The sequence below is a fragment of the Zosterops lateralis genome (genome assembly GCF_965231275.1).
Source record: "Zosterops lateralis genome assembly, chromosome: 17".
In the NCBI taxonomy this organism is placed as follows: domain Eukaryota; kingdom Metazoa; phylum Chordata; class Aves; order Passeriformes; family Zosteropidae; genus Zosterops; species Zosterops lateralis.
The window spans coordinates 11353929-11379233 of NC_139777.1; the positions used below are offsets into that span (position 1 = coordinate 11353929).

A 25305-nucleotide genomic window follows, 5' to 3' on the forward strand; every position below is an offset into this window, starting at 1 on the left:
TTGGACAGTGGAGCACTAAGAAGTGATATTTGTCATGTGCATCTGGAACACTGAGCACTCAGGGAATGGATATGAGTTCTTGCCCATCTTTTATAACTTAACTTAAAGTAATCTTATCATCACATGGCAAAAAAACATTTGAGCAACCTGTTGCAGTATAAGCTTTAAAAACACAAACTGAAAGACAAAGTGCCATGGTTGAAAGTGTCTAGAGCTCCCATCAGGTAAATCTCTTCCTTCTCCAAGAAGCTCTTGGCATCCTTCCTGACAACAGGTTTTGCTATCTCCCCTTCTGCTCGTTGCAGGGCCACAGTACTAAGAGGCCCTTCCAAGTTGCTCTTTGTTATTCAGGGAATACTTCCAGCCCTGCTTCTATTTCCATTGGTAAAGACACAAAACCAACACTCAGCCACAGGCACAGTACAGCAGTGTCCCGAAATCCCTGCATCAGCAGTCTCCCAGTGCTGAATTTGGAATGCCATCCTCAGCCTCGGCACTGCTCTTGGTGACAGGTCATTGATGGGTAACGTGTCCCTCCTTCCTTAGTCCACTTCAGTGGTCTCTTGGCTTTTCTCCAGTCTGGTATTTAGGATCATCCAATAGTCCTGGATATGGACCCCTTTCTCCACAGTGATCTGAATACACTGCTCTCCCCCCGCCCCCCAACCTCCCTTTCTGCCATGGCAGAGGCCACCAATGGAAAAAAAAAATAATTCTACCAAGAAAACTTCAAAAGTCTTATCAGGAAACATCAGCTGCAGCAAAGGCTGCTCTTTCCAGATCTGAGTAAGACATCTGGGAATCAATTAGCTCTTCACTGTGACACTCCCTGTTCAGGCACGCCTCTGAGAGAATCCCATTTTTGCAGGAATGTAGGAGATGCCCGTTTGTCTCCAAGTCCAGAGCATTTCCATTGTGGTGCCATTCCAAGCCAGCTTTGCATTTGTTTAAGTCCTGCTTTTCGGGATCCCTGTGGATCTCCCCGTTGGTGTACACCTCTAGCGCATACTCACTGATCCGTATGCTGGCGTTCTCCGCATCCCCACCGTGGGTGGAAGTCCTGGAGCTGGCTGCCCCCGCCTTGAAGGGCTCCTTGCGGCCCAGGATGTGCTGGCTGATGATTTTGCGGAAGGTGTAGCGGAACTCCCTGATGCGGTAGGCATAAATTAGGGGGTTTACAACCGAGTTGGCGTGGGACAGGATGATAGCCAGGTACATCAGCCAGAGGGGAGCGTGGGCACAGTTGGGGCAGAAAAGGGTAAAGCAGTTAATGATGTGTAGTGGAAGCCAGCAGACTGCAAACAGCCCGACGATGATGGCCAAAGACTTGGCTGCGTGGACTTCCTTCTGCAGCGTGGAGCGGGAGCGTTCCCCGTGTACCATCTTGTTCTCCATTTGCTTCAGCTGGCGCCGGGCTGCCATGAAGATTTTCAAGTAGATGCCAAACATGAGGAGGAGGGGCAGGAGCACACAGGCAAAGAAGTTGTAGTAGACCATGTACTCCATGGTGACCACGGCCTCGAAGAGACACGCCACCATGCTGTTGCTGCAGTTGATGGGAGAGGACCAGTTGGAACTTGGGTCTTCAAGTTGGGCACGCTTGTGCCACCCCAGCATCGGGGTCAGGCCGATGATGAAGGACAGCACCCAGCAGATGGCAATGATGCCTTTGGCTCGGGAGCCTGTCACCAAGCCATTGTACCTGGAAAGCAGAGGAGATGGGAGTTATATTGGTGGCATTCAACAAGCTGCTGACACCCACACAACCTCACAATGGCCCTGTGTTCCAGAAGATAGTGAGAAAGGTACCTCCTTCATCAGAGGGGCCTTTGCACTGATGTGCAGAACCCATGCAGCACACCAAGGACATGGTGACACTGCCAACCTACTTCCCTCCCCTTTCCTTTAAGCAGTGAATAGTTGACAGAAAAGCAGGGAAATTAATTCAGTTTTCATCTGTGCTCTTTCACCCCATCGGTCCACTTGGGCATGCACATAGATCTTGCAGCCTGGATAACCAACAGCACTGCTCTGACCCTTGTGATGAAGACCACTCTTGCCAATGGCTAAGGCAGTGTCTCCTTCCTGGCAAAGGAGCAGCCTTTTAGCATGGAATTGTTAGGTCTGTCTTGCAGTAGATCTGTAAACCAAGCAGCACAAAAGAACCTGCAGGCACAGTGCCACCAGCCCTGTGTCCACACTGTGGTGTGCTCCAGGGAAATCCTGCTGGCTCAGTTGCAGCAGCCAGGTTGGCATTGCCTGCATGGCACCTCACTCTGCTCCTCAATGGCACTTTCAGGAAGACCAGCACCACCAACCTTCTTGAAATAACTGAGGAAAGTCAGCAGTTTTCCTCACCAGCCCAGCTAAGTCGACCCCATGTCTTTCTCAGAAAGTAGGAATTAAGCTGAGGACAATTCTCTGACTACAGGTGTGTGCACTGCACACACCAAAGGGACCTCAATGGTGGAGGTATTGATGCCTGCCTGAAGCCAGTGCTCTTAACAGTAAACTCTCCAAGATCTGTTGAAAGCAACAATAAGCACCATGGTAAGAATCTGACAGTGCAGCGGAGACCTCGGTTTGTACAAAACATCAGCCAGTTTCCAAGGCCTCCCAGGTTACTGTGAGTCCTGAGCTGACTCCACCAGTTCTTCCTTCTGAAAATGTAAATTAGGGCAGCAGTTTAACATTTCAATGCAATTTCCTTCCCTGGGTAATGCTCAGGATGGAAAGTAGATGGCCGGATTCCCACATAGTGCAGCGCGGGTCCCACACTGTGTTTGACCCCGTGCGCTGTGATCGGACGGTAGCGCCGGGCTCCCAGTGTTGACCCAGTGCTCCTTCTCCCTCTGTCCCCAGAATTCTCTCCAAAAACAAACATTACGAGAAATAATACAACAAACTGCAGAAATCTTTCCATCTCCCAGTGAAATAATTACTCCCACAGGTTCATGCTCCTATCCCAACACGAGTTCAGGACAGGCGAGAAGAGAGAGCGGCTGCTTTTGCACAGTAGAGGATGGAGATCCTGCACACGCTTTAAATCCCTGACAATGGGCCTTGGAAAAAACAAGACGCATCAGGCTTGAATTTCCCTTTCTCGGTTGCATTTCGAAACCAGAAAAGAGTGAGTGGCTAAGGGAGCCAACCACACAATTCCCAGCACGCAAAACACACCTAAATTGCCCTTCCAGAAATGAGGAAGGAATTGAGCCGATTCTGAGGGAGAAAAAGGTTTTTTCCAGCAATTAGTGGATCCTGCCCAGTGGTTAAAGGATGCAAAGGGCACTGCATGAATGGTAGTAGAGAGCTGCTCCATTCAGACCTCATCAACACATCAAAACAGCATCTGTGCTTTGAAATGTACACTCGGGGAGCAAGAGAGTGGCTGGAGGCCCTTGAAGCTTGGAAAAACAACCAAACAAAACAAACAAAGCAAAACAAACAAAACCAAACAAACCAGACCAAAACAAAACAAAAAAAAAATCACCAACGACCAAAAAAACACAACCATCAAAACCCTGCAGCCCTGGAATTAGCTACATTTTGTCAGAGGAATTTTGAAATTGTGCAGCTGTTATCCCACGACTAGAGATGTCCCTTCCTTTTCACTAAAAATACATTCACTACTGCTCCAGACAAACACCCCCCCACACACACTTCCCCCTCCCTCTCATCCTCTGGGGATTCCCATGCGAGGAGTTTTACAAGGCTTCAGAAACCCTAAGAGCAGCTTCCCAGCTGCAGTGAATGCATTGTGCTGGAGAGCATGTCCATAACACCTTGCTCAGTATCTTCCAGGGTCAGGACAGAAAGCTCACAGCATCTCCTGACATAGCCAAAGGCCTTGTGTTGGCCAGGTACCCACTGAGAAGAGGTAATTTGTTTAGGAGAGCTTAATTTCTTGGATCCACATGAGGCACCTCTGAGTGACTTGGCTGAGGTAGTGCTCTAGTCCAGATGGGCTTTCCTGGACTCTTTCCTCTCATCCACTTGGAGATGTCATTGAAGGCTTTGTGTACATCTTTGTGTACTTTGTGTCAGTATCTTTCCAGGCTCACAGCAGCCAGGCCAAAGCCACTCTCCATATCCTCAGTGCTGCAGGGCTCTGCAGGGTAAGTTCAAGGCTTCCCAAACACATCCCCTATCCTGGGAGCTGCTGAAAGGAGCTGGTCACACCTGAAGCCCCTGCTCTGCACAGCTGGCAGGTGACTTTGCAGCATGTCTGATGTGTCCAGACAGCACCGATTGTCTGTGCACCAGCACTTCTGCTTCCTGGAAATAACAACTCGCTACACAAACAACCGCTTCTGCTTGTGAAATTCCAGACACAAAGGACATGAGTGCAGAGCACAGGGATGGTCACAGTGGCACTGGGTGTGGGAATAGAGTCACCTGCCTCCTCTAAAAACCAAAACCAACTTTTGCAAATGCATGAAAATGTCGAACTTTTCCCCAAAATAGTTTCACCTGCCCTGCTGCTCTCCCAAGCAGCCCAGCTGGCAAAATGACTGCAGGAAAACAGCTGCCCTTGGTGAATGTACAGCTCCTCTGGGCTGCCCAGAGTAACTTGGATGTGCCACTTCTGGGTCTTTGGGCTAAGTGCTGTGCCATGAAGACAAGGATTCCTGCACAGATTCTCTCAGACTGGTGGAAGACAGAGTTGGTAGTCTGCCCAGAGTGTCTTCAGGGAGAAGTTAAAATCTTTCAATACATTGCATCATCTGTAGCTGGACTAACTCACCATCACAGTGTCCAGCCATCCTGCTGCTTGTCTTGCAAACCCTCCTTTGGTGAGCAGCACTGCACATCCTCTGTCAGGTGTGAAGCATTTTTCAGACACCATTACTGCATCACCCAGAATGTCTGTGCTCAGCTGAGGGCTTTGATCTGAATTCCAGCACTGCTCAAAGGTGTTTAACAAATCACTACAAAACGCTGCTCACCAAACACATCCACTCATCAGCTCACACCTCAGGCAGCTGCTGCCATCAGGGACAGGACCAAGCAGGATATTCAACTCCTATTACATCTGTGTGGAAATGAGAAACCCTGGCAATCCCAGATCATCCAGGAAATCTGTGTCAGGACAAGAAATCAAACTGAGACCTTGCCATGTACCAACTAAACAACCCCTCAGTCTGGAACCTTCCTCCTGTATTGCCAGGTGAGCCTGGTGTTTGTCCATGCTGTAGAGACAGGGGAGGTGGGGTCCCACAGGTGCTCAGCATTATCTCTTCTCTAAAGAGCAGGAGCAGGAGTGATGGGCAAACAGTTCTGCTCATGATGTGATCAGCTTCCTGAATAAAACCTTGGTAACAGCAAGTTCTGTTCAGGCCATGAAGGCACTGCTTTCAAAGGTGCGCTCATGTTAAAAGAAGGAGGGGATTTACTCTGTTCTCACATAACCTGCCCTAAATCTATTTAACATGAGCATATGTAGGAAATGCCTGCCATAAAGTCAAAAGGTTTATGGTGAGCAGGGAAACAAATGAGTCCACATATGGCTCAAAGCGACAATAAAACATTAAAACCCTGATTCACTGGTTTAGATGCTCACATGAGCATTTCAGAAGGGAACTCTAGGAAATTACAGCAACTACTGAAACAGGCTGTTCTCAGCACAAAGAGAGATCCATCCTGCACATCCTACACTTTATTCAGGGTTGGTATTCATCTCCCTTGTTCTTCCTAGACTGTGAGAAGCCAGTTCTTCATGTCCACTGGCAGAAAAATATCCCAACACCACCTCAGAACTGCACTTTAAATCACCACCATATGGGATAAATCATTCCAAAAGCTCCAAACATCAGGGAGCAGCACCTTAATAATGTTTCCCCAGAGAAGAACTGCAGCAGCAACAGCAGCTTTGAGCAGAGGAAAAGGCCTGCAGTGGCTCTGTGTGACCTGGGTGTTCTCTGCCTGAATCCAGCACAGAGAGCCAGCAGCAACCTCAGTAACCTCAGCAAACTTTCCTGTTTGGCTGCAGGAAGGAGAATTTCCCCTCTCTTTGCAGCGTGTTGGAGCTACCTGTCCTTGCCCTGGGAATGTCTTTAGCCCAGAGCCTGCCCAGCAGCACGTGGCTGGGCACGGTGCCCGCGGAGCTTTGCTGGCACCACAGAGCCTGGAAAGCAGCAATTGTTCTTGGCCCAGGCCTCCATCCCCGAGCTCAGACTCACAGCCAGTTTTGTTCAGAGCACCTGGGGGTTTGATTTTAGCCAGTGCAGGTTTTCAGGTACCTGCCATGCGAGAGACCTCGTTTTGTCCTGGAGTGAACAATGGCTCGGGCTCCCTTCCTTGGGAGTGCCTGACTGCCACTTGCAGAGTGTTACCTTTGTATAAAACCTGGCAGGATTCAGCAAAGGGCTTGAGAATTTGTGGAAAAGTAACCAAATACCAGAAAATGTTTCAATTGTTTGAAAGGCAGAACACATAAGATACTCATAAATTAGTTTTTATCTATTTTAAAATTTCACCTATAAATTACTTTTCTCCTTGCAGTTTTTTGGAGGAGGGTCTCTTCTCCACAGAAAAATAATTTGAAAGGTAACTAATAATGCACTGAAGGGTCCAAAACCAAGCAGTATCAGAAAACTCACTCTTCTGCCTTCTTAGTACTGACAGTTTATTTTTATTTTATTTATGTGAATACACATCCACACGTGCAGTTCCCTTCATTAGGACAAATCAGACATGAAATATTTAAAGAGAAACAGAAGAATAAAACACAGGTTTGGCCCTTTTTGGTTTGACTGGAGTGAAGGAAGTGTGGTTTATTAATGAGTCAGCAAAAGAATATTAGGAATACCTGGTGGTACCTTTCATGTCCTGTGAGGAGGAGAAGGGCCCTTCCCAGGTGAAAAAGAACAGGCTGAAAACAACCCAGTTTTAGTGGCAGAACTTGCTTCAAATTGTTGGACTCATTTTTGAGACAAGTATTAGTGAAAGAAAAAACCTGAGGATGTGGGCAGTGTAAATTACATCACATTTCTCTCTTCAGATAATCAGCTTTCATTTTCTCAGCATGTCTGAGGTTATAAATCTAAATGCTTGTTCCTCCATAAATTCTAAAGGGGAAACACAATTGACAAGTTCATCACTCCTGCTGTGACAGGACAAACCAGCAGAGGACAGGGAGGAGGAGGAACCCATGGATTTACCTGTGGGTTTCTGCATCCAGTCAGTCCCTCTGTTCCTGGGGAAGAAGAGGGTGTGCTCTGTTTTTTCCAAAACAAGATAGTGAAACCGGTGTCGTGCCCAGCACTGATGTAGTTTGCTTTTTTGAAAAGACTCTTTACCTTGGCTGTTCCAGGAAATTACATTTTCAAGACAATATAGTTACAGTGATAGCCCAAAACGTGGGCAGAAATCCAGATTTTTAAAATCCCTTTCCTGGCAAGTCGTCCTCTAGCAATAAGAGTGCTTAAACTGTCAGCAGACATCCTCAGAGTTAGCTCGTGAGAGATGAAATCAAGACATCAGCCCTTCCCAAAATAATTTCAGAGGCAGCTCCCAGGGGCTACTCAATATGTTTCCTTGTATCATTTATCATTATTTTGGTTTATAAACTGAAATCATCTATAGCAGAACTGCAGAAACGTGGAGACAGTTCAGTTTATAGGTAACAATTATTAACAGAGTTTTCTCTGCAATGGGATGGAACAGTTATTCCTTACATCTGCATCAAAACTAGAGGCTGTTAACAGGTATGACCAATAGGGTTTGGAAACTACCCATTAAAGGCAATGTTACAGCAGCACAGACTTGCTGAGGTGAGGTTTCAGGAGAGACTTGGCTGCCCTGGTCCACATGGAAAGGCAATTTCCGCTCTCCAGGGCTCCCATTCTGGTTTTGAACAGGAGGTTTGTGTTAATTGACATAAGTGTTGCATGACCAAAGTATTCAGAAGAGACAGGACTAAATTGTACAGATCAGCACAAGTGATTTGAGCTCAAGAAGAATGAGGATGTGCAAAAACTCAAACTCAAGAGCTCAAAAAATCAGAAATTTGTTCCATTTTTTTCAGCCACGTTGGTTGTTCAGGAGACGAAGGCAGTCTCTCCACTCCTGAGAGCATGCTGCATCCTCCTAAGGATGAGACAGGAAGGAAGGAGACTCCTACAGTTCTCCTGCAGCAGCCTCTCCAGGGGCTTCCTCTCCATCTCTGGAGCTCAATGAGTGACTGGGAACTTGTCAAAGCAACGCTGCCTCACACCCACAGGCACACACAGCCCCCCACAGCAACATGCTCCTGCAAAACTGACCTGAGCAGCAGCCCCTGTGGGTGGGAGGCAAAACTCCCCCTGTCCCATGTCAGCCTCTCTGGTTGCACACCAAGTAGCAGCCAGGTTTAGTCATTAAAATGTCCTTTTCTTTCTTTAAGCTGCAGAGACCACAAAATCCTCATCTGCAGCCTCCACCTTTGACCTATGCTGTGCTTCCAGAGGCAGTGCCTGAGCCAGTCCAAATCTTCCTAAGGCCCATTTCTTGGTAGCCTGCTGCTTCTCTCTTCACATTTGATACACCCCTGAGATAAAATCCCACCTCCCTCCCCCCAGCCCTGCTGCTGCAGCTTCAGGCAGAGCTCCCCTCCTCCCCACGGGGAGGGGGACAAGCTGATCTCCCCCCCTTTCTGCCCTCCACCATCCTTCTGCTGCCACTGGCTGCAGCTCAGTTTGCCCAAGGATGGAGTGGTAGTCCCCAGTCAGCACCTCTGTGATGCCATGGACACCCACCACAGGAGAACAGAGGAGAACAGGAAAAGGAAGCAACCAGAAAATCCACCAGCCAAGGCACAATTTAGGACCTAGAAAAGTTGCTTTCAAAACACAGGAGAAAAAACACTGATCCTCATTGAACTTTTCCTTCCTTGATTCATCTGCAGAGCTGTGTTTTTTAGGGATGTGGAGCCCCCAGCAGCCCAGCCCAGTCCGTGCTCACCTGAGGGGTATTCGGATGGCAATGATCCTGTCGATGGCGATGGCGAGGAGGCTGAAGATGGAGCTCTGGGTCAACACCAGGACAAAGCAGGCAATGAAGAGGCAGCCATAGAAGAAGGCACAGAAACCAGTGCTGATGGTGATGGCAAAGGGGATCGCCAGCACACCCACGGCAATGTCAGCAGCAGCCAGGGACACCACAAAATAGTTGGTGACGTTCTGCAGGTTGCTGTTCAGGTAGACGGCCCAGCAGACCAGGATGTTCCCCAGGATGGCCAGCACAGCAATGATCAGCTCCAGGATGATGTAGGCTATGTCTGAGAGGAAGTCGTCCTTCCCATGTACTAGCATGGTGAGAACAACCAGCCCCAAATCTCAGCGTTCATATCTGCAGAGCACTGAACAGCCAAGACACCTCAAAGCTGCCTGGGGGCCGTGGGGTGCTCGCCTGCCAGCCCAGGGAGGCTGCTCACACACACATTTTTCTCTCCAGAGATGCTCAAGGACTTTACAGTAGCTGCTGTCAAGAAAAAAAGCCCAGGGTTTGCCAGCTCCAGCAAAGTGGATTAACCAGGTGCAGAAAAATTCAAACTCCAGCAGACAAACGGACAGGAGAATCTCTCTTGGAGACAGACAGTGCTCCCCAGGCCTCAGAGTGCAGCAGGCAGCACGGCACAGCAGCTGTTCTGTACAGCAGTGTCACATCAGCTCCGGTGCTTTGTTTCCTGTTGACAATTCCCCTTCTAGTCATGGCTTCCTGTCATCTCCATACCTACTAGCAACATCCTCTGGTCCTCTTTTTCACCTTTTCCCACCAGGACTTGGGAAATATTCTCTTCAGCTGAAGCAAACATTAAACTTCTTCACTTGCAGTTTCCTCCTTTCTAAAAAGAAAAGAAAACACCAACCACACACACTAAGTAATCAGCTCTTTGGAGGAGATGGAGAAAGCAAAATCTCATTAAAGCGGCACATTAAATTGATAACGGATATTAAACAGACCTAGAAGAATACATTGTTGGCAAAATTCTCACATTTTGTCTATCCTGAAAGCTGCAGGGCCATGCCCAAGCCCAGGAAGGCAGGGTTTCACAGTGGTGGTGATGAGAAACAAGGGACGTTTTGTTTTCGAGTCTACCAACTGAGCTGGCACTTGAGCAGCTGCTCCACAGCCCGCCCTGAAACACGAGAGCCCCACTAATTATGTCCTGGCAAGTGCTGAGGCTGCACAGAGGAAAGGTGCAGGAGCCTTTCACACACACCTGTCCCCCTGTGCTCACCAACACCAGCTCTGGGCCATCACGTGCTGCCCACCCTCACGTGCTTGGCCACCAAAGTGCTGCACCAATGCAAGGACGTGAGCCCTCATCACAGGGAGCTGCACTGCTGGTGTGTGGTCACCCCTCTGGGGCCACACCTGGCTGGCCTCTGTGTATGCAGGGACTGGAACAAGATCTATGGCAGGGAGAAGTGTTCAAGGAGTCCTGTTGGAGTCCAGGGCATCCCTCTGGGTGCCCTGGAAAGTCACAGACCTCAGTAGAGAGGCCTGGGACCCGAAAAAGAGGGTCTGGGGTCTGTGCAGGGGGGTTTGCCTGGCACAGAGCCCAGGAAGGCACAATCTTTGATTTTGGTCCATGTGAAAAACATCTAACAGAGAGAAGAATTGCAAGTCACAAAGGTGTGAAAGAGAGTAGTGTAGTTTATCACTGGGTAGAAGATTTTGTAGTTTTGGGATTTTTAGAATGTAGATGCAGAGGGACAAGATGGAGATTTTAGGGCGGTGCCCTGGGTTCTTCTTCTTCTCCCTTGGCATCCATTTTCTGCAGTGACGTGGGCACAAAGTAGTTTCAGTGGATTGGGTCAGAGTAGAAATGACCCTGTTAGTATAGGTGACAGACATTGGCACAGAATTGTAAATAATGGATATGTAGTTATCTGTATAAGAGGTAGTGACCTCCCATCACGGGGGGAGTCACATCGTGTCCAGGCTGCTGTGAACATCTTGGCTGGACACAGGGGAATCACATCGTGTCCAGGCTGCTGTGAACATCTTGGCTGGACACAGAGAATTGTAAGATAAGAACTAATAAACAACGCGAGAAACCAAGAAAACCAAGACCTTGAGACTCCTCATCATTCTTGCACCGCACCGAGCCCCAAGCTCAGCACAGAACACAGAGACACAGAGTCAGACAGCAGACCCTAAATCCTTCAGAGGCCAAGAGGGAAAATCACTCCCTCGGAGCCCACACGAACCACCAGCCTTTGGAATCTCGGGGAGAAAGAACCAATTAAACCCGAGAGAGTCCCACACAGGGACGTCTTTGAGGACATCCCTGCTGACCCTGCACAGTCTTTCCAAGGGTCTCTGCAGGCTCCCCTCCTGCAGCTCCATCATTTTTGTCCATGTAAATCTATATCCTGTAAGCAAACCATTTGTTCATTACACCTGCACTGCCCACAGTATTTGCTGCATCATCCTTCACTTACAACCAGCCAGAAATGCCCACCCAAACGCCCCTCTCCCAGAAATACACACACAGGCAGGATGCCAATGTCACAGCTCGGGGCTATGTTTGGGCTCCTGCAGTGTCCTGCACACAGCTCTGGGGCTAAAGCTGGTGCTGCTTATGAGGAAACAATCCTGCAGCTGCATTTCATACAAATCCACATCACCTGCATGCCCTTGCAGCTCACCTGGTACCTCTGCTTCACATGTGGGTGCATTTCACCACAGTTTCAGCTAAAAATACAGAAGGGAGAACACAATTCCCTGAGCTTTGTGCCACAGTCAAGAGATAATTGCTTGCTGTCCTCGCCTGTCACTTCCAGAGTGGGTTGCAAACCTTATTTAGCAAGCTTTAGCAATAATATTTTCTCATTAATTTAAGAAACAGCTTGATACATCAGAGGGCTAGGAGAGAGAGGAACACAGCACTAACTGATAAATCACCCAGCTCAGTTTTGGATACAATGAACCTCCAAAACACAAGATTTCTGAGCCCCATCCACAGGTGATCTGGTGTGGTCTCACCCATCAGGGTTTGATGCCTTCACAGTTCTCTCTGTTTTTCAAGTCAGAAACCTAATTTCTCAGAATAAAATAAAAGGGTAAAGACAGTGATAATAAAAGAAAATATTATTAACTTGTGATTCACATCTGATCTCAGGAATATAATCTAATTTTAGACCTTTCATTGATTTAGAGCTCTATTGCTAATGCTGCATTTGAAAGGAAAGTGAATGATTCGTGGTGGTTTGGACATGGTTCAAAACCTTTGCTTTTCTCTACCTTCAGCTATCTTGTTTCTGTGTTTGGTTTGGTTTTAGCAGAAGAAATCAACAGAAGTGATCACTGTGATCTAGCTGTTAAGAGGAAGATAAAGATCATACATTTAATCTTTTTAAAGAAGAAAAACCTCAAGAAGTCTCTATAGGGGGGTCTCATAGTCTCTATGTTCCTGCAGCAAAACCTCCAGTTTTTCAGTGACTTCCTAAAGATGGCTTTTACTTTCTTGGATTTCAGGGATGTCAGTGATATGCCCCTGCAAGCATCTGCTTGTCCATTACAAATCCCAACAGGTTTGTTTCAAAGCAGTGATACTGAAACCTCACCCTGCAGCCCAGCTTCCAGGGAAGAGGGTTAGAATTAATATAAGATAGAAATACAGAAGATCTGGAGGCAGAGAGAACAGAAGGGGCAGGATGAGAAATAAACAATGTTTTGTGTATGTGTGTGAGCAAGAAGGGAGGGAAAAAAGACAGGAAAAAGCTGGTAGGAGGAAAAAACAACCTAACAAAGGAAGCAGTGGGCAAAACAGGCTCCTGAGAGGAAGAGGGGTGCAGGACATGGCTGTGCCTGAGACTGAGGTGGGTGTGAGCCCCTGAGCCCTCAGCAGGACAGAGTCAGGCACGGAGTGGGAGCACACACCTCCCACAGGCTCACACCTCCCTGTGCAGGACAAGAGCACGTTCAGACTCCAGTGCCAGGCCAAGTTTAGAAAAATTTAACAAACTACTCTGACATACTTGGGCCAAAGCTACTGCTAGAGCCACTCTTATTCCCCACCAGCTCCTCTGAGGTGGAGTCAGAAGAACTGAAGGAAGCCCTGTTTGAGAGGAGCCAGCCTGGGAACTGGGCACCTTAATCTTGAAGCTCAGAGGATTTATCTGAAGTCCTGCTGTGTTGCTCTTGCCCATCATGTTCACAGCTCATACACCTCAATGAAGAGGATAGAAGCAAAATTACTGGATATTCTTCCCCATTTGAGAGCTCCCTTCAGTAGGATCATGAATCCATGCTGGTCCTAGAGATGCATTTGTTTTAACCTGACTCATCTCAGACTCCAGCAGGACATGGAGGAAAGTCACTGTGGAGGTTCTGCACATGCCAATGGCTCAGCACGAAGCTGAAATTTCCAACACCTCTGCCTGAACCTGAAAAAGCACAGTGCTGGAATCTGAAGTTCAATGACTACATCACACACTGTTTTCTGACAAAAAGCTTTTAACCTTCTCCTTTGACTGTTTCATGGCCTGATGTTAAATCTGAATTTTTTTATCTCTGAATTTGTTTGTCCCTCGCTTCCCATCTCTCTCCACAAACAGTGGCCTGATTCTTCATCCCAAATCCCAGCCATTTATTCTGAAGCAATGGGAATGTTCTGTCCAGAAAAGGACAGCATGTCCTTCCACCCTCTGCTCTCAGATGGCCGGAAAACACTCGGAGTTCTGCAGAGGCAGCACATCTCAGGGGAGAAATGGCTGGAGCTGAGCAGGTGTCCCAGCCACGACAAAACAACATTTTGTCTCTGCTTCAGCAACGCTGAGTGGCCACTGACAACAATTAGAAAAAGCAATTACTGGCCACACAACCCCAGCCTCACCTGCTGCTGCCAGAATGTGCCACAGCCAGGGAGGGTTCATGTTCACCCTGAGCTCACCCACCTCTCCTCACTCCTCTCTGCTATGGTGCTCACCTGACATAACAAGTCTCCATTTCAGGAGTATTTGCAACTTGCTTTAGAACAAGAACACTTTCAGTCTTTCTGCTTATACAGCTAGAAATTCACTGCACAGGGACAAAATGAAATAGAGACCACCCAGAGAAGATGAAATAGATCCAGAGGTAAAATGAAATTTATTGTAGAATTGTCTACTTCATGCAAGACCCAAAGGCTTAGCAATCAGGTCTAATAAGAAAAAATTAATTAACAATCTGCTTTACTCACTGGGGAAGTGTATATTTAACATTTCAGGCCCTTGAGGGATCAGCATGGCAAGCTTCTTGAAACTTAAGAAAAATAACCTGTATCACCCAACAGGCTGGACAGCTACAATTAGTATTTCTTCATAAGCCCTTGTTTTATTTTGTTAATTCCTTCTTGATACCTCGGGCTATGTTCCGGCCTTTCCCCCATTATTAAATAAACCTTTTTTGTCATTCACAAACCTGTAAACCTGGTGCTCTGTTCGTTTGTAGTGACTTGGAACACTCTGTTCTCTCTCATATTTCAGTCCCAATGAGAAACTCCTCCTTGAAAATTCAATAAAGCATCTGCACAGCACGTTCCCATGAAGCAACTCAGCAGCAGAGCCTAAGCAAGCTTTGGCTTGGCATCTCCAGTTGACTTTGGACCAAGGTGCTGCCCCTTCTCCCTCCTGAGTGCCAAAAGCATCGAGCTGAGCCCTTGGCCACTGCTTGCTTCAAATCACCCACCTCAGACAGGCTCCAAATCACCCAGCTCTGCTCTTGGCCCCTCCAGACTGAGCCCACCCTGCTCTGGAGGCTTTGGCTGCCCCTGTCAGAGCTGGTGCAGAGCAGACTCCCCTCTGTGCCTGCCAGGCTCTCTGGGCCTGTGACACTTCACTCTGACAGCTCCTCTCACGTATTAACAAAACCTCCAGATGATGAGCAGCCTCAGGGCAGCCAGGACAGTCTGTGGGCAGAGAGGTGACAGACAGCAGCTTCCCCAGGCCCCAGAGGGCTGGGGCTCTGTGTCTGCTCTGGGATGGGGCAGGAGGGGCAGGGGCAGCTTAAGGGGGCCAGAGGGGGTGTTCATCAAGGCTCATTCCACAGATCACAATCTTGCATTTCCCTTTGACAACATGACCCTTCCCAGGTACCAGCCACATGCAGATGACCTAATTCCCTTAGGGAAAATCCTTGAATTCACACATGGCCCTAAGCAGAAAAATTGGTGCGGCTACATCATTTGTTTCCTACTTTCCAAAGCCTGGAGGGGGAGATGCCTGGCAGTTTTTATCCTCTCTTTGAAATCCCTTCAGCTCAAAGAGAATCTCCCTATCTTTTAAATCAAAGACTCCAAGAAATCTTGTCTCTCCCCACCACTTCAGAGGATCGAGTCCCAATAAACGAGCCAATGTGCTCACGGGCAGAACACAAATTTGCAAAACAACCGGGGCTGTAAAACATAATGAAAACAGGTGTTCTTTGGGGAGAACGATAGGGAAGGCAGCAGGAGCTCTCCTCTGTGTTGCTCAAGGGTTTCCCTTCTGCAGTTGGGTATTTTCTGAACACTTCACGTAGAGCAGCTTCCCCGTGTCCCTGACTGCTCACACAGAGCCGTGGGGAGCAGCCTCAGCCCTGCCTCCCCTGTGAGGATGAGGAGCTGTGCCTGGGTGGGGCAGGAAAGAGGAGGAAGGAGGCATCACCCACCTAACCAAGACGTCCATTCTCTGATTCCTCTCTTTGCTTCATTATTGGCTGCTGCCTAAATGATCTTTTAGGTCATCTGCTTACAGTAATAGGAGGAAATTAAATATTAATAATAGACTATTTCCCTCTAGACTGCTCTTTGTTAACAAAGGATGCGAGTGAAACAAAGCAGGCAAAATTATCAGCACACCATGGTCTTGGTTTTCAGGTAGCTGGAGCACTTTCCCTCAGCCCTCCCTGGAGGCCCTGGCACTGTGTGGACACCCTGCAAGTGCAGAACAGGGGCAGGAGTGGAAATTTTTGTTCTATCAAGGAGCTCCAATGCCAGCCTGACCCTTCCAGGCACTGTTTCAGATTTTATCCAAAATATCATCTGAGCCACTGATGCTCTGAGTGCAAAAATGCAAGGCCAAGGATTTTTGGAAGCACAGACTTTGTCTCCTCTTGGGAAGTGAAGTGTGCTGTAATATAAACCTACACTGGGGTAATGAGCTTTCTGGATAGGCTTTGCAAGTTCTCCTGAAATAATAAGTAAAATGAGAGCTTCAGCTTTGCTAAATTTGGTGTAATTCCCTCTTACAGGAAAGCAACAGCCCTCTGAGACTTAAACCCTTCCCTTCATGTACTTGTGAAAGGCAGAAGGAATGGATCTTCAGAGACCTGCACTGTGCCTGAACTTTGTCTGTCAGATTAAAAATGGGAAAGAGGGGCAACAATTCTGTTTTACATTTCCATCCCTGCTGCAGTCCAGGCCAAGAAAGGAGGCTGAACTCCAGCAACAAACATGGTGAGTCTGAGTGTAAAGTCTTGACTGATTGACCAGAGACACCCAGACTGCTGCACCAGTGACAGCAACCAAAACCAGGACAAAACCACACCCTGCAGCCTGTGCTGTGCCTCTCCCCTCCTCCTGTTTATGCCCATTAGAAAAAAAAATTAAAAACCAAAACTGCCCCAAAAGTGAAATCCCACTGGAGAACAAGCAAAGGTTGTGACACAGATGAGGTGGCTGACAGGAATGGCTAATCCCAAACCAATATTGCAGCTTTGCCTCCTGCCCTCCAAGTGCTAGAAGTGGATTAATTTTTATTGTGGTAGCGGAAGATTAGAACAGAACACATTTGACCATTTTTTTTTCCCTAAGTGGATGTTATAAATGTTTAAAAGCAAGAAAAAAACCTCACAGTAATTATTCCAATTCTAATGGTCACAAAAAGCCAAGGAGGGCAAAACTAAGTAGGGATGAATGACCAGCAGTTAAATAAGCCAGATCAAACAAACAGAAGGGAAAACAGTTCCCCTGTGCTCACCAAAGTCTCGCTGGGCAGCAGCAGGCATCATGATATATTGGCAAAATACACCAAAACATGTTGGATTTTTGAGGAAATTATTTGTATTCAGGATGGCTGATGTTCATTTATCTATGGTGGCATTTCTAAAAACAAAAACAAAAAAAATAAATAAATAGAGCATTTGGATAGGCTTTCATAAGGCAGACAAGTAAAAAAGCATAATTAAAACCATGTACCATGACCAGAAACAAGTTACTACTGCCAATATCATCCACAATGTCTCTGAGGAGCCAGTTTTCCTTTCCTGTGTGAGGGAACAACTCAAACTCTGCCTCCTCACAGCTCCACTAAAGCCAGCTGTGTTCACACATGAGGAGCATTTCCTTCAAGGACAAAATAAGAGAAGTGAGGAAACAGGATATAAAGAAGAGGTGACCCACTGAGGAATACAGGCAAGGGAAGAATTTTCTCTGAAGATATTTATCATATTGCTAATGCATCCATTCTGGTCGATTTTAAAATAACAGAGTAGACTTCTCTCCAGATGTGACTTTGCCTCTCATTTCTGTGTGAAGTTTCCAGACAGGCAGTCGAGAATTGGGTACATCTGTTCGTTTTCTTGCATTTTTATCCACTTATTCCCAAACCCCACTTGCCTTCTCCAAGTACAGGATTTCTGTGCAGCATGCCCTGTGCTCTCTGCTCCCCGGAGCACTGTCCTGCAGGCTGCCTGTTGCATAAACTCTGTGGTGAAACAAAAACTCACCCCAGAGCAGGGAGAGCTGCTGCAGCCGTCACCCAACATCCCTTTACAGCAGAAAGAATGTAACTCTCACTATCTCTCTCCATGTAACTTAAAATGATTCCCCAGCCGTCCTTCCCTATCCTGATGAAAGCATTGTATGACGCTGTTCATCCCAAAACCAGGCAAAACCCACAATAAGGAATTTACTGTCCCCTGAGTTTGTTTCCAGCAACTTTCCCTCACCCATTTTGCCAGGTGCTCTGTGCTGATGTTTATTGCTCAGCTCAGCCTCCCCATCCTGTCCGTGCTCCTGTCGCAGCCCCAGAGCTATTTAAGGCATTTTTAGGACTCTGCCACCCTCTGTGGATAAGGAGCTGATGCTGTGGTGATGCCCCGAGGCCACATGGCCTCACTTTGTCACTCCCTCTGCTCTTTGCCGTGACTTGCCCCACGCTGCTGTCACCCTGGTGAGGTGACACTGTCGCCTCCAGCCCCACCGACACTGCGGCCACTCAAAGGGGCTGTTTGTACCCGATTTATGTTTGAAACCGATTTATGAAGATCTTTCCCCCTCAGCGTTACCGATGGCCGGGTGCCGGCGCTCGGCGGAGCTCCCAGGGCTCTGCAGCCCGTGTGTCATTTCCCCGGCCCCGGGCTGCGGTCAGAGCATCCGCCAGCCCCGCAGCTCTCCCGCTTCCTGCCCGGCCCCGGGGAGAGCACAGAGCTGCTGGGGAACTGATGCTTCTCACCGCCGAGTTCTGCCCCTCTGCAGCCACCGCCGCGCTGGGGAACCTGCAGCCGCTCAGAAATCACTTCAGAAAAGGTTTTACTGCGGTTGCTGTTGTTGATGAGCTGCTGTTCCTGCCCAGAGCTGTCAGGACCCCACTACTGCAGGTCCCTCCACCAGCCTTGGGAAGGGGCCCTTCTGTCCTATGGAACCTGAGATATTTTACAGTCTCTGCACAACAAGGTATCACAGAAAAGGTCCATCTGTAAAGAAACCTACGATCATTTCTCAAATTCCTGACAATCATGATCCTCACACTTTGCCAAACAAGGATAAACCAAAAAAGACCCCCAAGGCAAATTCCTTAGGGACTGACATTTGACTCCAGATACAGAAGCTGTTGGTCAAGCAGGGGTGGATGCAGGGAGGTGCTCAGATCAGATACTCCCAAGCCTTTAGGATGCTTTCTCCCACATGAACTGTGTCCATCTCTTGCCTGCTATAATCATACAGCTGGGCTGAAGGGTGGCTGCATGGAGGAAAAGGGAGATTTCCCTTTAGGAATGGGGTAGGAAAGTTAACAAGAATCCTAAATGAATCATAATGGTCAAGCAAAGTTTGGATCAACATTTCGTAAGACATAGGATGACATAAAAGGAAGTATCGATGTTTGTTAGGGTCTGCTAAAGAGGACCTGCATTTTGGGATTATCAGAACCAGTCCCAGATTGTCCCTGACTAGGCAGCCATCAGCATAGGTCTTTTTTTTTTCTTTTTTTTTTTTTTTTTCAAAATCCGGGCTGCAGAGCATTTTACATATGTTTTAAATGTCAGTGTGCTTCCCCACACATGCTCCAGGAGCTGTGATGGTGCTGGTGCCAGCCCAGGTCAGCCTGATGTGATTTTCCACCATCCCATTGAACCTGGGCACTGATCTGTGCATTGGACGTATGTGGAAACTGTAATTATTCAAATCAATTTCAATCACCTCCCTCTGTCCTGAAGATTTTAGTAAAAAGCCACATACCTCTTAGCTGTCTTTTATCTCAGGGGAATGTTCTCTATGGAAAATCCCAGTCTGTGCCCAAGCCTATGGCTCTCATACTGAAACCAAAGGTGTTATTATCACAGAATATGACACTGAACCACCTACTTCCCTTAAGTCCTTCAGCTCAACAGCTGATTCATACCAGGATCTGACAATCTTGTTCTATTGGGGAAAACTCAATAACCAAAACGATAGGGCTGTTTGTGGAGGACTTTCCCAGCACAAGAAGGGGGATTTGCATTAGAGAACAGGCAGAGCAGAAACATTTATGCTGCCCAAGGTAGAAAAAATAAGAGGGTGGGGGGGAAGGGGACAGAAGCAAGAGAAGAACACAACAATGCAAACCCAAACCAAAACGCCCCCAACAAAGCAAAGCCAGGAGGAAAACAGAGGAAACTCTGAGGTCTGAATACTAAATGAGGAAAGTTCCAAGAGGGAAAACTGCAAACCTCACCATTCCCGAAGGGATGCATTACAGGCTTGCACCTCTCCCTGCTCGGCAGCGTCCCTGCCCTGCCCGGGGGATGCTCAGCCGGGACCCGCCGGGCTCCGAGAGGCTCCAGCAGCAAAACCCCCCCGGGGAGCTGCGGACAAGGACCAGGCTGGAGCTGGGAGCCACAAACACCGGGCACAGGGAGAAGGGAATGCCGAGCCGCAGATAAAACAGCCCCGAGCTGCGAGGACTAGAATGCCGGAGTGCCTTCCCCCCTGGAACTGGGAGCAATCACAAATGCTAATCAACGCACGGACAGGAGCCCAGCATGTCACCCGTCACGTCTCCAGAGCTCCAGGAAAACCCCCCTTTCCTCTCCTTGTATCAGAGAGGGACAGGAAGATTCCCTCATCTCTTGCACTGCCTTTCCCTCCCCCTGTCCCTGGCTCAAGTCATTCCTGCAAGAAGTTTCCCTCCCTGCTCACTTCTCCATTGTCTCAGATGCATTGTTTGCAAATGTTCCCTAAAAATGCTTTGTAAAGGATTCTTTATTCCTGTTTCAAGTCTTTCCACATCCCTGTGTAACACCTGGACTTTATCTTGTTACCTGTCAGATAGTGATAAACCTACTGCATGCAACCCCTGACTTACCATCTAAGATAAATACAATTTGTCTTGTGGCTGTCATTTCTTTTCAAACCCTGTCTTCCACAGCTGCCTTTGTAGTGGTAATAAAATGACTTTATTTGGGCTTGAAATGTGTAACTTTTAAAGAAATAAAAATTTTTAAATCCCCCTTTAGCAAGAGCCCCAGGATTCAGGCTGAAGAATGAAAGAGATCACACCTTTAGCCACTCACATTGACCAAATATCAGCATTTGGTGAAGTGCTTTGAAATATTCTTTGCTGATTGTCTGTGGGTTGCCCACTGTGGTCAGGATGGAGAACAAATTACAGCAAAGGAGGTTTAAGCTGGCCATCAGGGTATTTCCTGCACACCAGGAAAGTGAGGAGTCTCCACTGCAGGTCTTGAGGAGGAGAACAGAGAAAGATGCCAGGAATGGCAAATCCACAGCTGATCCTGCCTTTGGGCAGAGGTCTGGTTTGATGATCTCCAAGTGCCTCCTAAGGATATTTTCCATAATTGAGAATTGTATGTGCCATCTGTCCATTCTGATCTACAGAGATTTACTGCAGGGAGGAAAAAAAGTGCAATACAACCAATAATTATTCCTGATACAGATGCAACCTGTGTGAAGGGAGAGGCATCTTCTGAGTACAGAAGGAACTGAAGCCTTCAGAGGTTAAATCACCTCCTGTGCATCTGCCCAGACCCTCCTGCCCTCCCAAGACAGAATGCTGCCAGTTCTTCACCCCTGACAGTCCAACCCTCAATATTCAACTACAAAAGCATCTCATTAAGTGGCAGCTTCCTCAGCATTTTTGAAATGAGCAGAGAGGCAATGAACTGGTGCTATTTTGTTCAAGTAGCTTCACCAAGGCTGTTCAGGTGCACTGTGCAAAACCTGAAGATGGTCCATGAAGCAAGCAAACCTTCTGGTCCTAATACCAAATATCCTGATAAAAGGGAATAACCCTCCACTGACTTGTGAGGATCTTCTCTGATTCCTTGACACACAGATCAAGATCTCTTTCCTGGTTTTTACTTTAGAGTCCAACAGAAAAAAAAAATAAAAATAATAATAATAAAAAATAATAAATAAAAAAAACCCCCACCACTTTAATAGTCCATCTCTATTTTCAGATGGAAATCACACAATAAAGAACAACCTTGGGAGTTAATCACAATCCAGATCAAATGAGAAAATGAACAAGCAGAGCTGGAATCTGTTCGATCTGAAGACAAGGACAAACTTTGCAGGACTCCAAAGAGAGATGTTGACCCCAGCCTTTGGATGGAGAACACCTCACTCCCAGCAGGGCAGAGCTCAGAGACTTTCCCCACACTGTGCCCTGTCCCAGCTCGTGTGGGCAGAAATGTCAAACCTCAGTGAGGAGCTGAAGCTCAGTAAAAATGGTGGGAAATCTGTGAAACCTTAAACATCCTGTACAGACAAGAAATCACACAGCCATCAGTCAGGCAGGCAGAAAGGAAGTGGTGAAGGGAGAGGCTTTCCCTCAGCACAAGATGGGAAAGCAGCCTGGCTCAAAACCAAGGGGGGACCAGACCCTTCTGAGGGACAGCACTGAAAGGAAGAGGAAAGATTCCCCCCAAACCTTCTGCAGGGCTGAGCTTTTCCCAGTGGCTCTTAGGAGAACTTAACCACACAGCTCTACATGAAATCCATCACTGAAGATTAAACAACAAAGATGAAGAGCTTTGGAAAGTTGATTCTATTCAAATGCAATAGCAGCAGCAGCCCTTATGGAAACATCCCATTAAAATACCAGCAAAAACAGAAATGCAAACATGGCAGACCTGGCAGAGGCTTTCCAGCTCAGACCTTTAGTGCCTTTTGCAGCCACTGATAGAAGGACAGAGGCTAAAAACATCATTGTTGGGCCAACATCCCTTGGCCTGGTACAGGGTGATGCTGATTCTATTTTTTATGTATAAAAATATATATGGAAAGATACAGATTATATACACATGAAAATTACAAATGTACCACCTGGCCACCATTAAAAAGGAGACCTGCTTGCCTTTTTTTTTTTTTTTTTTTTTTTCACACCCTGCAATAGGTCATTTTTATTTTACGTACACACATACGTGTTTGCAGTTTGTACCCACATGTTTTCTCTACAAATTCAGAGGTTCACAGCTTTCCTGGTTAATTCAGAATTTAATCCATTTGCCACATTAGGCAGGATTTTGTTTCCATGGGTTTTTGTGGTACGTGATTACATTTACATTGACTTTTTTATTGAGATTTAAAATAAGGTATTTCCTCCACAGACCTAACTCAATTGAAATATTTCTCACATCCTTGCTGGTCACTTTATCTAATCTTTTTCTACCTCACTTGGGCAACATGCTCCAGGGATGTCTCTAACTTCAGGGGCTGACCCTGCTTTCCCTCTCTCCCTCTCTTAGTTTCCCTCATGCAGAAGAATGAATTTATCAGTTACTCCAGTTCTTGAGTTACATGTGCCTGAGACTTACAAGCGTGATAAGAAACCTGAAAACAAATACATCCAAAGACCGAGTTATCTAATAGTTGGCCATCTGCTTAGGAAAATCATTTTAAGTAGTTACAGCAATTCTATTAACTATTTACCAAGTGAGTCATGTTGTTCTCTTTAAGTTAACCCTTCCTGTCTCTGTGGGCTCAGGCAGTTTTGGAGAAGGTGCTCCAGCACCTTTCCTCCTTTCAGGCTGAGGCAAAGCCCGCAGTCCCCCTGCACCCGAGACCCCCAAAACTCACCCTGTCCAGGGCACGAAAGAGCAATAAAGCGGCCGTGACTCAGACCACACAAAGGACCAGGCAGAAAATCTGCTCCCAGGAGCATCCCCGGCTGGGGCAGCGCACACGGGCCCTGAGCCCGGGCTGGGAACGCACCTGCAGCCCCGGGCACCCGCTGGGGCAGGAGAGCCCCGGGCAGGGCAAAACCTGCATCCACACCCTGCCCGCAGCCCCGGAGACTCCTCGCAGCCCGTTTGCTGCCCTTCAGCTCCCTCTCCCCCGGCACAGGGCACAGAGCCCTCGGGGAGCGGCGGCTCCATCGCGGGGTCCCCGGGGCTGAGCGCTGTGCTCGGGGAAAGGCGCCGGGCTCAGGGACTTGCAGCTGCTCGGCAGAGATAAGGCACGGCTGGGGCTTTGGGGGCAAGGATGGGACAGGACCGCACAGGTTTGAAGCCATCCATTCAGTCCCTGCCCTTTTCCCTTTAGCACGACCGTGAAGTGCATAGAGATCTCCTCTGAAAGCCCAAAGAAGTTTGCAGGATGCAGGGCGCTCCCGTGGAATCGCTATTTTATGATTAAGCACAAATATCTGCTGGAGGGGCCAAGGAGGGCCGGGTGCAGGAGGCAAAGTCCAGCACCTGATGCCTGAGGGAAGATCCGAGGAGATCTCGGGGCGCGGGGGTGTCGAGGGACCGACAGTCGGGAATCAGCTCGGGGTGAAAAGCACCGGCTGCTCCCGGGGAAACACCGGCCGAGCCGGGGCACGGGAAAGCGGCACCAGGGCAAAATCGGCCCGTCTGGGGCTGGGGGCTCGGCCGCACCGAGAGGGCACCGGGCGGCCACTTTTCAAACCCGCGGGAGAGGGAGCGGGGCTGCCGCGACCCCGCCAGGGGCCCGAGCCGCGCCCGGGATGCTCCGGCGGGACGAGCCCGCAGCCCGCCCCGGCCGGGAGGACCCGCTCCGCCCCGGGAGCTGCACCCCGGGCCCCCCGCCCCTCCCCGCGGGCCCGCCGGCCTCACCCACCTGCGCTCGGGGCTCCGCTGCGCTCCGGCCGCGCCCGGGGCCGTGTGGCGGTGCCGGCGCTGCCCCGCTCCGCTCCGCTCCGCTCCCGCCTCCGCGCAGGACGCGCCGGCCGCGGCTCCCCCTGCAGGGCGGGAACGGCACCGGGAGCGGCTCCGGGAACGGCACCGGGAACGGCTCCGGGAGCGGCACCGGGAACGGGACACGCGGCCACGGGAAGGGCTCCCGGCCCCGTTCCCGGCCCCGCTCCCGGCGGGATGGCCCCGGCAGCCCCGCGGATTCACCCGGCGGCCGCCCCGCAGCGCGGGCTCGGAGCCAGGCGGGCAGCCCCGAGCAGCAGCCCCGAGCAGCAGCCCCGGCCCGGGCGGCAGGAGACAAGAGAGGACACTCACCTGAGAGTCCTCGCTTGTCGAGAGGGACCTGCCAGTGACAGCGGCGGGCTTTGACTGGGCTTGATCTGCATACAATGAAAGGAGGAAAGAAAGGAGAGGAGAGGAAAGGAGAGGAGAGGGAAAGGGAAGGGAAAAGGAGAGGGGAGAGGGCAGAGGGGAGGAGAGGAGAGGAGGGCTTTCTCACTACATTATTTTAAGCATCTACTTCTTTCCAGGCTGGAAAACCCACCCAGGGAGCGGAAGCTGCGGCTGTACCCCAGGGCTGGGTGCACCGGGCGGTGCTGCGGGCTCAGGCTGGGCACACACACAAACTTCACTCTCTCCCTGACCACCACCGGCGGCAAGGACCCCCTGTGCGTTACTGCTGGGGAGGCTGGGGAGCTCTCTGCAGAGACACTGACTCTCGGACAGCGGTTTCCCATTCCCGGCGGGCAGGCTGTGGATGCCCCCGGCTCAGTGCACATTTCCTGCCCGCGGTGTCCCCGGCCAGCTCCTGCTCCTCCCGAGGGCTTGGGGACAGCCATGACTCATCTCGCAGCGATTTTGAAACAGGGAGAGAACCTCTCAAGAGTTTGATCTCACTGATCTTTGTGGGGATCTTCTAAGTTTTTAAACTTCTATTTTTCAAGTTTACCTCTTAGCAACTGCGTGTTCCTATTGGGT

The 25305-nt window shown here is 48.9% G+C and overlaps 1 protein-coding gene across 5 annotated transcripts; it reads right to left on the reverse strand.

Annotated features, from left to right (window-relative positions):
• ADORA2A (adenosine A2a receptor) lies at window positions 1-25057 on the reverse strand. Of its 5 annotated transcripts, none has more exons than XM_083873955.1 (4): window positions 24643-25057; window positions 16932-17056; window positions 8944-9826; window positions 1-1702 (listed from the first exon to the last, which is right to left on the reverse strand). In XM_083873955.1, the coding sequence occupies exons 3-4, from the start codon at window positions 9291-9293 to the stop codon at window positions 742-744; spliced, it is 1311 nt and encodes a 436-aa protein (XP_083730081.1). In that variant the 5' UTR covers window positions 9294-9826; window positions 16932-17056; window positions 24643-25057; the 3' UTR covers window positions 1-741. The 5 variants fall into 5 exon arrangements, with proteins under 5 accessions (XP_083730081.1, XP_083730082.1, XP_083730083.1 ...); XM_083873956.1 differs by lacking the exon at window positions 24643-25057 and adding an exon at window positions 24254-24304; XM_083873957.1 differs by lacking the exon at window positions 24643-25057 and adding an exon at window positions 19887-19923.
• Window positions 25058-25305: the final 248 nt, after the last annotated feature.